The sequence below is a fragment of the Ursus maritimus genome, unplaced genomic scaffold (assembly GCF_017311325.1).
Source record: "Ursus maritimus isolate PB19 unplaced genomic scaffold, ASM1731132v1 scaffold_5, whole genome shotgun sequence".
NCBI classification, from domain to species: domain Eukaryota; kingdom Metazoa; phylum Chordata; class Mammalia; order Carnivora; family Ursidae; genus Ursus; species Ursus maritimus.
Window position 1 is genome coordinate 50,969,883 of NW_024426663.1, and position 12,329 is coordinate 50,982,211.

Here is a 12,329-nt window from a genome sequence, read left to right on the forward strand (position 1 = left end):
CCCAAAGTAAACCAAATTGCTATATTCAAACAGAACCCTCAAGGTATCAGTCATTGGTAGTTGTTTGGTTGGGAATTTTTCCTTTTTCTTGTCAATAGGGTTGATGAATGGGGAGAGATGATCCTTTCTTTTTTGCAAAACACTTACTATTTTAAAAATTCCATAAAATGTAATAACCTCTCTTGTAAAATATTATAAATGTAATATGTAATATGATGTAAGACCAAAACAATGTGTAGTATGATGTAAAACCAAAACATGCAACCTGTAATCGGAATTATAGTTCATAGGTTGCAAGAGAGGAAGCAGGGAGAACAGTGGTAGCCAGAAACTTACTGTTGCCTAGTAGGCAGTACAGTAGGGTGGCTTCTGGTAATGTCCTTACTGATGACATAGCAAAGAAAAACTGGGAACAAGGTAATGAGAAGCAAAAAAGAGGCAGCACTGTCTATGGAGCACAGGGTAACTGCGTGAGAATTTTGTAATTAAAATGGACAAATGCTAAAAAAAATCTACCAGACACCAGGATAGGATCAAGGCCCTGGAATGAACAAATAATCCCTCTATGTAGGCAAAAATCTTTGTATAATTGCTAGATGAGTAAGAAACTTCTGAGTATGTGAGTTCCAGTTATGACACATTACTGGTATTTGGGGTTTCCCCTCCCCACTCCCGCTGTAAGGCAATCAAGCCTAACTTTCTCTATGTGCCTCAGAGATATTTACTTAAACTCTAGAACTGCCTCTCTTTCTTTTTTGCCTTCTACATGTGGCTCCTGACTCCTTTTCTCAGGTCCAGCCTCCTAGGCCCTCGCATCCTTCAACCATGGAGCTTTCTTAGTCTTTACCACACGGCCTTCCTTAGCATGGACAGTTCCATGTCTTCCATAGAGCCACTGAATGACTGGTTTGCCTTCCTTTGGCCTCCAAAATGTCCCCCTGTACAATCATAGCTTCCCACCACCACTGCCACCACTGAGTACAAGTCTCCATCTTTCCCTGGACCTATGCACCTGCGTCCTCACTGCTCTCCCTTCTTCCTCTCTTAGCTCCTACCACCCAGGCTCCACATTACAGGATGAATAATCTTTTCAAACACTAAATTAAGTTATGTCCATTAGCGCGTTGATAAATGTTTGACCACTGTTGTCCAGGGAAGGAGGGGAGGGAGTACCCTTGTGTATGATGTCTATTACACATTTTGCTGATGTAAAAGATGTATAGCACACAATTTCCAAAAAAATAACATTCTTTATAGTAAATTCCGTACAGTCAACTGATTTTCACAGAATGGTTTCAGCAAACATAGCCATTGTCAACGTACAGTTGGAATTCAACTATATGTGGCAAAAGCAGACTATGAATAAAGATCTTATTAAAATTCAGTTCAGAAAAAAAAAATTCAGTTCAGGAAAAAAAAAAAAATCCAGTTCAGCAAAGAAGTCGCTCATGCCACTGAAGTTCAAACATGAATGTTGGTTGATGTTTTTTATATTAACAAGCAAGATGAAAGTGAAACAACAAAGATGTTTGTTAGGACGACACTCATTTGACCATGATGCAAGCAACTTCTTTGCTCATTGGATAATAGTTTTCAACAATGAGAAAAATATTTCCTCAAATTTTTGCATTATTCATAAATAACATAGCTTTAAATTTAAACTTTATTACTAAAATTTCTTCTATCACTTTAAGTTTAGATGATCAACAAACTAAATCGACCTCTGATTTGTAGTTTCTCAATTTCAATACTCCACCAGTTGATTTCAAACTACCAAAATAATATATCTGAATGCAGAGTTGGAAGAGATAGGCTGTATCAAATCACTATATAGTACATGCATTATAAAGAACAGATGGAGATAACTTTAAATCATAGATACTAGTAAATTGAAGTAAAATAGTTATGACGTGAAGTTTTGAGCAATTATTACCTTCGTTTTTAGAATATCTTATTTAATTGTAAGTGTGTAAATAGTTTAGTTTTCAGCGTTGGCTGTGATTAACAAATGACCGACAAAATTCCTGAAAATTTACCAGTTACCTCTTGCAAGCTGGTACAGCTGGCTCCAACTCTCTACTGAATTGGCACTCCTCTCCTTAAACTTTACAGCTGCACATTGCACAGATTTTCTGAGGAATGAGCAAAGAGAGGCCATGACAATTTTCAGTAAAATTAGTAATCACTTTTGTTGTGGTGAATTGATGATGCAAAAATTCTCTGAGTCCCTCCCTGTTTTCTTAATTCCTTTTGCATGCATCATCCCATTTGAGCCTTACAGATTTTCTGTGAGATGATAGGTGGGGTAGATATCATTATCCTTCCTTTATAGATGGAAAGACAAGCTATGAAGGGGTAAATGACTGGCCCCAGCTCATTCAGTTACACGGCACAACAGGATTTCAAAACTAGAGCTTTTATTGAAAAGTAAACAGGAGGCTAGAAGAAATTTAAGTAATACTGAGATCAAATTTTTAAAAAATATAACAAATGTCCTTTATAACACTCCAGAGTCTGATATCAAGTATATTTGTATTTTGTGAAGGGATCCTTATACCAAGGATGTTTTGATCTTTTAAACTAAACTATTTCTGACTTAGCTTAAAAACAAAATACAACCCAGTGTGATCTAATAAATAAATAAGGTGTAAGCACCAGAATGGAAATGTCGGTTTTCAAAAATTCACTGACAGATTCCACCTAGAAATGGAGGAGATTGAAACAATCTCTACCAAAGGAACATGGGACAGAAAAAGGAGATTAAATCAGAAGAGGAAGAAAGCTAATGACATAATGGCGAGCCACAAATGCCACAAATGCAAAACAAAGTACATAATATTTGTTACAATTATTCAGTGTACTTGCTCTAATGTCTGCAAACTCTAAAAACATGAGGTTCCTGGCTTATTTCAACATTTCCCTCGTTTATTTGCTCACATTTACCTTATCCTTGAATCAGGTACTGCTTAAACCAAGTTCTGCCAGCATAAAGAATATAGATTTAACAGGACGCCCATAGAGCATTTCATGCCTATAAAGCACAAATTGTGATATTTTAGGTTGCATATGATGAGATCATTGAAAGCATTATGAGAAGCAGCAAAACACCAGGGATGCTGGTAACAATTTAGCATTTCCCAGTTCATGTGGGAATGTTAATTCCAATTACAAAGAGAGGTACCAAAGTGGAATTCATTATGATTAAGAACTTGCTGTACTAAGTGTGAATTGTTTATAACAGGCATGTCTGGTGTAAAATGCAAATACTGAAGCAGAAAGAGATGGGACATTTAAAGCTTAGCTGGGTTCTCTTGAACCTCTTACCTTACAAAGTTAAACAAGAATAGTACTATTTCCCAAAGTCGAGCTATTATTGTAAAGAGTCATCTAATAGCTATGATAGCTGCAGAAATAATTTTTTAAAGTAAGTTCTGACAACCCACAGAAGCTGTTTGGGTTGACTTAATATAAAATTAGCATATGCAATGAACCATCAAATTCAAAATTATTAATACATAAAAACATAGTAGGTATTTATTTGATTCCAATTTACATTTATTATCACAGATTTAAATTGTGTGTGTTGGAGGTGGAGGTGAGGGAATAGAACACATGGAAAATAGAGGCATGACAAAGAATTATGGACTGTAGGAAACTAAGTCACAAAGAGGTATCCTTATGTAAAAGGAAATATATGTGATAAACAATGGTAGAGGTGGGAATGAATGTTGTATATGCTGTGCCCTTTCTTCAGCACGATGGACTCCTCTTAAATGACACTACTCAATGCATTTATCTCAACTAATTCAAGTTCTCCATCCTCCCTGGAAAACATAACCAATTGATGCTTAGGGAATGCTGAATACTGGAGCCAAGCTTAATTTTTGTACTCCATACATTTCTGCCCCCACCATTTAAGCTATAGGTTTACCAGCAGTTCCTTAGGTTTTCCTCACCCCCAAAACATGTTTATTCCATTTGAACTTGTTATTGTAATTACTTAATTTAAATAATTAAATGATGAAATAGGATTAAAAAAAGTAATAGTTGTTCTATAAAATCTAAGTGGAAAGATACCATATAAACAATCACTGTCAAATTAGGTGGATGCAAGACAATTTTAACAGATTGGCACAAGGTCAAGAGGCATAAATCACACAAATTCAGAAACTGACACTCATTTATATTTGTAAGTCCTTTTAATTTTTTGTTCCAATTTAAAAACAGGGGAAATAGTAATACTACATATATTAATAATAATTGATGCTGCTGATTAAACACTTAATATGTCCCGAGAATTAGTCTAAGCACTTCACATATATGGAACTCACTTAATCTTTCTAGTAACTTGGGTTAATACTATTATCATCCCCATTTTACAGATGATGGAAACTGGGGCACAAAGAATGAGGTCAACCAAGGTTATATTCTTCATAGTGGTGGAGGTCAGCCAGCCAGTCTTACTCTTAACTGCTGTGATGTACTGATGCAATGTGGGTACAGTCTGTACACAAATGAAGACATGAACTCTAGTCAGTAGGCTCACAAAAGTTTTCACCAAAGAAGTAGGACATAAATGTTCAGTTTAAGATTTAAAGCTTCACATTTCCAAGTGTGATTTTTAAAAAATAAACCCTCGCTTTAACTTTGTAGTTTAATTAAATACTAGTCCAATTCCATCAGCTAAAAGGCTTTGCCTTCAAGAAATGGGCAGGTGAAAGACGATGGTCTTAAAAAACAGAATGGGAGTTGGGATCTCTCTACAATGGAAAGGAATTATTGTAGATACTTGAGCAGGAGCACAACATGATTTAATTAATGTTTTGGAGTAATAATCTGGTAGTGAGGCTTGGATTATTTCAATGGGAATGGGAATGATAAAACAGAGTAACAGAATGGTCAATAAATGTTAACCATAAAGCATAACAATTCTAACTCTGAAAAACAGACACTGGGTTCATCTACAGTCTACCCGTGTTTTCAGATGAATATGACTGAAGAATGAGATCTTTTTTCTATCAAATTAAAAAATTAACAGACATATGTAAACCAATGAAAATAACACACTTCTGCCCAATTGAAAGTGTTTTCAATAGCAGTTAATTGAAAACAATGTGAGTCTTTTTCCATTTCAAGATGATCTGCTAGACTTGCAGACAAAATGAGTGGCAAGAAAGTTAATGGAGAACTCTTGTAAAATCAGGTATTAATTTAAAACGGAATATGCAACCCAAATTTGAAGAGGTAAGAGATGAGGTGGATTCTTTTCTTACAGCAGAGATTCAGTTATGAAATAGGTTTATGGTATGGGGAGAAGCATTCTATTAGATATCTAATAGACTCTATTAGATAACTGTTACTGTCCCTTTACATATGTTAAACATATACAAATTATATATTTTGTAAGGTATTCATACATATAATAATTCCTAGTATAACTTTTAAGCAGACATAAAAGGATAATCTTACTGGCATGAGTTATTTTGCGGACTTTTGAAATATACATACTATATTAAGTTTGGGTCTTTTTCCCCCCCATTAAACTATTGGTGTTTTGGAAACCCAATCCACGCAATACATCTGATTTTAGTAACTGACTCTTCTAAGGTGGAAAAACTGGCAAGTAGGCAAAGTGGTGCTGTTGAAGTAAATCCTCAGTGCCTGCTATGAGCACCCACGGCAAGGGCCTCCCTCTAGTTGACTAGCGCCAAGGGAAAAGAAAAAGGGAACCATCTCTTCTGGATCCAGAAAAAGGTTGTGTGAACAATTGGGTTGCTCAGCGCCCCTCATAAAAATTCTATGGGCTGAGCGTTCTCCGTTGGCAAAGGTTTTGGTTCCCTTTTCTTTTCTTAGGCAGAGAGCAGCTCTTCCTTTGCCAAGATGGCGGCCCTAGACTCGTCTGGAGGCGGCCCGAGTAGATCGTCTCCTAACAAGTAGGTAACTAAAATGCTTAGTTCTTTCCTTTCACATCCGGCAGCACATGGGGGTAGCGTCTACCCTTCAGAATCGAGGAAGGGCTACTTCGGCTCCCTGCGATGGAGAACCTTTGCCAAGATGGTGGACGCGAGGCCGGGCTGGCGTCATCGTCCTTTACCAAGATGGCGGCGGGCGGTTTCCGGCATGCGCTTCCCCCAATCCTCTTCAAGATGTCAGAGCAGAGGCGGCCGCTGCTAGCGTCTGAGAGCTGCCTGAGGAGTGAGTGGCTGCAGCTGAGCGCCTGGGCAGGGACTAGGTGGAGCTGCGGCAGCCTCCGCCCCCGTCATGAGCTGGCAAGCGCTGTCACCTGTGGGGGAGCAAAAGTTACCGCCCCAAACCCTAAAGCAACACAGCACAACCTTTCCCCGAGTCACAAAAATCATACTAAGTGTCGCACAAGGTAGGAGTCTCGGTCCCGGCAAAGCCCAAGCCCTCCGGACGCGGCAAGCTGGGTTAGGAGGCTGGGGCGGGCGTCTCCCGCGCGGACTCCCCTAGCCCCACGCCCCTCTCCTTGGGGACAGGCCACGTGTTTCCCTCGGACTGAGGGGGAGGCGCGTAACGGGAACAGCTGGAGGGAGTTAAATGCTGACATTTTAAAGCTGCGTGTGTTTTGTTTTGTTTGGAGGGGCAGGGGTCTCGTGTACACGAAAGGGTGGGCGACGCATTGAGTGGAGTGCAGCAAATGTCAAGATTCGGGTGAGGGGCCCCCACGGGAAACTTGGACGCGGGTCCTGGAGGGAGTGGGAGGAGAGGTCAGGAGTTTGCGGGGGAGGGAGGGCGTACTTTGCAAGCAACTTACTGTTTCGCCTGCAACTTGCTTTTAGGCTTGCCACCCCCTGCTTTCCTTAAAAATAATAATAAAAAAGTGTAAAGAAATTCAGCTCGCCGGAGGTTTTGCATTTGGCGTGCAACTTCCTTCAAGTGTGAGCGCGCTAGGAGGGAAGGTGGGGGTTGAACTTGGCAGGCGGCGCCTCCTTCTGCCGCCGCCGCCGCCGCCGCCGCCTCGCAGACTCGGGGAAAAGGGTGGGGGACGGTCGGAGCGCGGGGGAGGGTGGGTTCTGCTTTGCAACTTCTCTCCCGGTGGGAGAGCGCGGCTGCGGCTGCAGACGGGGCCGCCCAGACGATACGGCGGTGGGGGACCTGCCGGCACGCGACTCCCCCAGGGCCAAGAGTACGTATGCGCGGACCCCCTCCTCTGCCCTCCCTTCCATAAGCCTCCCCAGAGGGCGTGTCTGGCGGTCCGGCACAGAGAGCGGCCGACACGCTGCGGCACCGTTTCCGTGCAACCCTAGTAGCCCCGCGCTAAGTGACACACTTTGTGCAACTCGGCTCCGGGCGGCGGGACGCACCCCGCGGCTGCCTGGGCCGCCCCAGCCCTCCACTCACCCCGGACAGCCCGCTGTCACCCGCAGGGGCGCTGACGGCGGCTGCCGCCGAGGGACCGGGCCAGCTCCGGAGTGGGTCGAGAGTCGCGGAGCTGGGCGGGGGCGGGAAGGAGGCAGCGAGAAGACAAACTAGAGAAACTCGGCTTCTCTCCCAAGCCCGCCCCAGAGAGACCAGGTCGGCCCCCGCCGCCGCCGCCTCTCCTCCTTGCCCGCGGGTGGGTGGGCTAGAAGTCCCGCGCGCTCGGGGGGCAAGGCGGGCTGCCACGTCCCGGGCCATGCCTGGGGCCGGGGGCGTGCAGGCGCCGTCGGGGCCGGGGTGGCTGGGCCCCAGCGGAGGGCGTGGGGGCGGGGGCTGCGGCCGCCCCTGCAGTTGCCGAGCGTCGCCAACAGGTTGCACCGTTCCCCGCCGCCGCGCGGCCCCTCGGGCGGGGAGCGGCCGGGGGTGGAGGGGGAGCGCGTGTGTGTGCGAGTGTGTGCGCGCCGTGGCGCCGCCTCCGCCCGCCCCCCGATCGGTCCCGCTCGCTCGCCGCGGCCGGGCGGCCCTTTCGCGTGTCCGCTCTCCCTCCCCCTCCTCCTCCTCTTCCTCCTCCTCCTCCTCCATTTTGCGAGCTCGAGTCTGTGACTGGAGCCCGAGTCACCGCCCGCCCGTCGGGGACGGATTCTAGTGGGTGGAAGGAGACGCCGCACCCGGAGCGGCTGAAGCGGCAGGGCGTCGGGACGGAGGACGCGCGCCGGAGAGCCCGGGCTCGCGGGGATCCGCGCGGGCGGGGGGCTGGCTTGTCAGCCGGGAAATGGGAGACTTTCTCAAATAGGGGCTCTCCCCTCCCCCCTATGGCGAAGGGGGCGGCTGTTTACTTCCTTTTTTTAGAAGAAAAAAAAAATCTCCCCCTCCTGCTCCTCCTGCTTTCACACGTTAAGTTGTTTATCTCGGCTGCGGTGGGAGCTGCGGACGGTGGTGGGTGATCCGCGCCCCTGCCAGAGGTAAGAGGTGAGGAGGGCCGGGGGCCGGGGCCCGCGCGCGCGCGCGCGCTGGCTCCCCCGAGGTGCGGGCTGGGGACGCGGGGCCGACTCGGGGGCTGCCGCGGGAGCCTGCAAACTTTTATTAGCCTCGGGGAATGGGGGTGGGGGCTGGCGAGGGCCGGGTGATGGTGACGAAAGGGCAGCGCGCGGGTGACAGCGCTGGCCTCTTCCTCTCCCTCGGCCGCCGTCCCCGGGTCGGGCTGAGGGGGAGGAACCTGAGCTCTCTGCGAGTGGAGCCTCTTCGAGCTGCCCCGGCTTTCGGTCCTCTGGTTCCCTGGTGCGGAATTCTGGCTCCTGCCCCCTCCCCCACCCAGTCCCCTGTCAGTGCCCTCCCAGGGGGCCGCCCGAACACCCGTTTTATGGTGAACGCCGAGCCGCGTTTGAATTCTACTCGGCCGAATATTTCCACTCCACCCTAGTGCGCCCGAGCGCGATCAGGGTTTCTGTCGAGGCTCCAGCGCGTCTCCTTTCTGGAGGGCGCGGAGGGTGTGTGTGCCTGTGTGTGTGTTGTGTGAGAGTGAGTGAATGAACACACGCAGGGGGCTGACAGCCTGCAACTTGGAGACTTCGGCCAGGGCTGGCGTTATCTGGTAGAAGTGGGCGTGTCGGAGAAAGAACTCAACAGGTCTGGACACATTTCTCTTTTTACCCTTGCACTTTTTTCTCCCCGGGTAGAGGGTTTGTTCTTCAGCGCTTGGCATCATTGCGCGCCTGACGCTTCTAAGTGGCCCCTTGTAGAAAAAGACCTTCCGTAGCCGGAATAGTTGTGTGGTGCGATTTTTGTCCAGCGCTACTTTGACGTTTGGGGCTGCAGGCTGGGTAATTGCAGCCTTGTAATACCACTTAAGACCCTTTGACACGGTTCATTAAGGCCCATTAATGTGACAGTTATTTGCAATTTAAACTGGGGGCTAAAGTCGTTGGAGGGATCGTTTCGTTTTATGAAATATTGTTTTGGTTTCGAGTTTGAGGGCAGCTGTCAAAGCCGCGTGGAAATTCATTAGGCTCCATTTGATACCTTGTGTTTAGAGATCGTTATCAGATAAACAGGGCGGAGGGGCGGGGAGATGAGCAGTTTACCCTCAAGATGTGTAGAAGCAGGTCCCTAGCCCTCTCTCTACCTTAATCCCACTCCACTTCCCCTGTGGGCTAGTGAAGTTTATGCCTCGGAAGGTCTCCATAGAGCAAAAGTTTCCTTTCATTGGGTGGGATTTGACTATGATGTCCCAAATGTGCTTATCGGAGTCTTCCCCTGCCTCTTACAATATCCTGATTATAAGCAATATACTACCAACCTAATACTCGGGAGAACAGCCTCCGAATGGGGATTGGTGAAGGTTTAGAATACATAGAAAATTATTCTGAGCATTTTATTGGCTGTTCTTTTGCCTGGGTTTATATGAACGAGATTTTACATTTGTGGGGTTTTCTGTTTTTAGTACTTCGTTATTTAGAAAGGAAAAAATCTTAATTTAGAGGTATAATAGTGTCTCATACGGAGGGTCTTAAGCGATTTAAGAAATGTAGCTTCGTTTAGATTTTATTATGTTGTAAGGTTCTAGAGAGCTAGCTGTATTTCTTGTATTTAAATAGCTAAAATTGTAGTGAGAAGGTACTGCACATTCTATTTTGCTTGTTAAACTCCAAATTTTAGTTGGCCTATATACGACGTATTTCATTTGCTATCTCCAAAATTTGAAGGCAGAAACAGACACATTCAGTAAGAAATTGGGGTTAAAAGTAAGAGCCTTTCTTAGTGTATTGGAAGATGATCATTGTTTTTTTTTGTTTTTTGTTTTTTGTTTGTTTGTTTTTTAATGTGCATGGTTTACCAATAGATTGTACCAAAGATTTGGTTATGTGACTAGCAGGTAGGAGGGCAGTTCGTGAAAAGTTTGAGAGAATTCTATCATAGTATTTATCAAATTTTATGTGTATGGGTTCTCAGAAAAGCAAACAGCCTTGACTGATTGAAAGGAAGTAAGAATTTTAATGATCATACTCTTTTTAAATGAAATACTTTGACATCAATTTGAACCTTTAGAATAATCAGATGTAATGAATTATAATGTCTGTGATTAACAAAGTTACAGTTCTGTGAGTGGCAGGATGAATAGCCAAGCTTAGTTTGATACAATTTTGCCCTCAGCTGTACAATTGAACTGCATTGTTCTTTTTAAATGAGGCACACTGAATGGGAGCAGGGGACATGGCTTTTTTATTCTGTAAGACAGAAACTACTTTTCTGATAACAAGGAATTAGATTCAGAGTTAACTAAAAGGTTCATTTAACAGGCTCTTACTAATCAGATCACTGAGATAATGTGACTTTATAGCTTATTATGTCTCCCCCCTTCTTTTTTTTTTCTCCCCCCCCACCTGGTAGCTGATGATAATCTCTGATGGACTCCAAGGAATCACTAAGTCCCCCCAGTAAAGAAGAAATCTCTAGCAGTGTGCTTGGTCGGGAGAGGGGAAATGTGATGGACTTCTATAAAACCCTAAGGGGAGGAGCTACTGTGAAGGTTTCTGCATCTTCACCCTCACTGGCTGCTGCTTCTCAGTCAGACTCCAAGCGGCAAAGACTTTTGGTTGATTTTCCAAAAGGTTCAGGAAGCCATGCACAGCAGCCAGACCTGTCCAAAGCAGTTTCGCTCTCGATGGGATTGTATATGGGAGAGACAGAAACAAAAGTGATGGGAAATGACCTGGGATTCCCACAGCAGGGCCAAATCAACCTTTCCTGTGGGGAAACAGACTTTCGGCTTCTGGAAGAAAGCATCGCAAACCTCAATAGGTCGACCAGTGTTCCAGAGAACCCCAAGAGCTCAGCGACCACTGCTGTTTCTGCTGCCCCCACAGAGAGGGAGTTTTCAAAAACTCTCTCTGATGTGTCTTCAGAACAGCAAAATGTGAAGGGCCAGACTGGCACCAACGGGGGCAATGTGAAGTTGTGTACCACAGACCAAAGCACCTTTGATATTTGGAGGAAAAAACTCCAGGATTTGGAGTTTTCTTCTGGGTCCCCAGAGAAAGAGGCGAGGGAGAGTCCTTGGAGACCAGACCTCTTGATAGATGAAAACTGTTTGCTTTCTCCTTTGGCAGGAGAGGATGATCCATTCCTTTTGGAAGGAAACTCGAATGAGGACTGTAAGCCTCTCGTTTTACCGGACACTAAACCTAAAATTAAGGATAATGGAGATCTGATCTTACCAAGCCCCAACAGTGTGCCACTGCCCCAAGTGAAAACAGAAAAAGAAGATTTCATTGAACTCTGCACCCCTGGGGTAATTAAGCAGGAGAAACTGGGCCCAGTTTACTGTCAGGCAAGCTTTTCTGGGGCAAATATAATTGGTAATAAGATGTCTGCCATTTCTGTTCATGGTGTGAGTACCTCTGGGGGACAGATGTACCACTATGACATGAATACAGCATCCCTTTCTCAACAACAGGATCAGAAGCCTATTTTTAATGTCATTCCACCAATTCCTGTTGGTTCAGAAAGTTGGAATAGGTGCCAAGGATCTGGAGACGACAACTTGGCTTCCTTGGGGACTTTGAACTTCCCGGGTCGATCGGTTTTTTCTAATGGCTATTCAAGGTAAGAAGAAGGCTTTTCTGTTTCTTAAGAATGGATGTGAAATGGTTTGATAGACTTAAATATTCAGTGATTTCTATGTGTTTTCCAGTGACGTCTGTGCTTTTTCATGTGACTAAGTTTAAGTAGTCCTTTGAAAGTAGGCATGGTTGAAAGACAGCCGAAGTGATTTATCTGTACATAAGCATTTCAAGTTTTCTCTGAAATAAGGGCATTCCGTATCCCATTGGCCTGTAGTTGCACATTTTATTTAAAAATTCAAAATAATGTTGCTCATTAACAAGTATCCTTATTTAATTTTTACTCAATTCAAGAGAGTTTGATATCTAATACTTCATTGTGTGTGTTCC

At 44.9% G+C, this 12,329-nt stretch overlaps 1 protein-coding gene across 6 annotated transcripts in view; it reads left to right on the forward strand.

The window, feature by feature from the left end:
* Positions 1-5,921: 5,921 nt before the first annotated feature.
* Positions 5,922-12,329, forward strand: part of NR3C1 (nuclear receptor subfamily 3 group C member 1) — a 125,662-nt gene continuing 119,254 nt past the window's right edge. For 2 of the 6 annotated variants that reach the window (XM_040622282.1, XM_040622287.1), the window contains exons 1-2: positions 7,841-8,342; positions 10,768-11,982. In XM_040622282.1, the coding sequence (XP_040478216.1) occupies positions 10,784-11,982 (1,199 nt within the window). In that variant the 5' untranslated portion in view covers positions 7,841-8,342; positions 10,768-10,783. Of the gene's footprint in view, positions 6,377-6,977; positions 7,148-7,398; positions 7,537-7,840; positions 8,343-8,475; positions 9,007-10,767; positions 11,983-12,329 lie in introns of those variants that run through there. The other 4 variants (XM_040622285.1, XM_040622283.1, XM_040622286.1 and 1 more) reach the window with 4 other exon arrangements.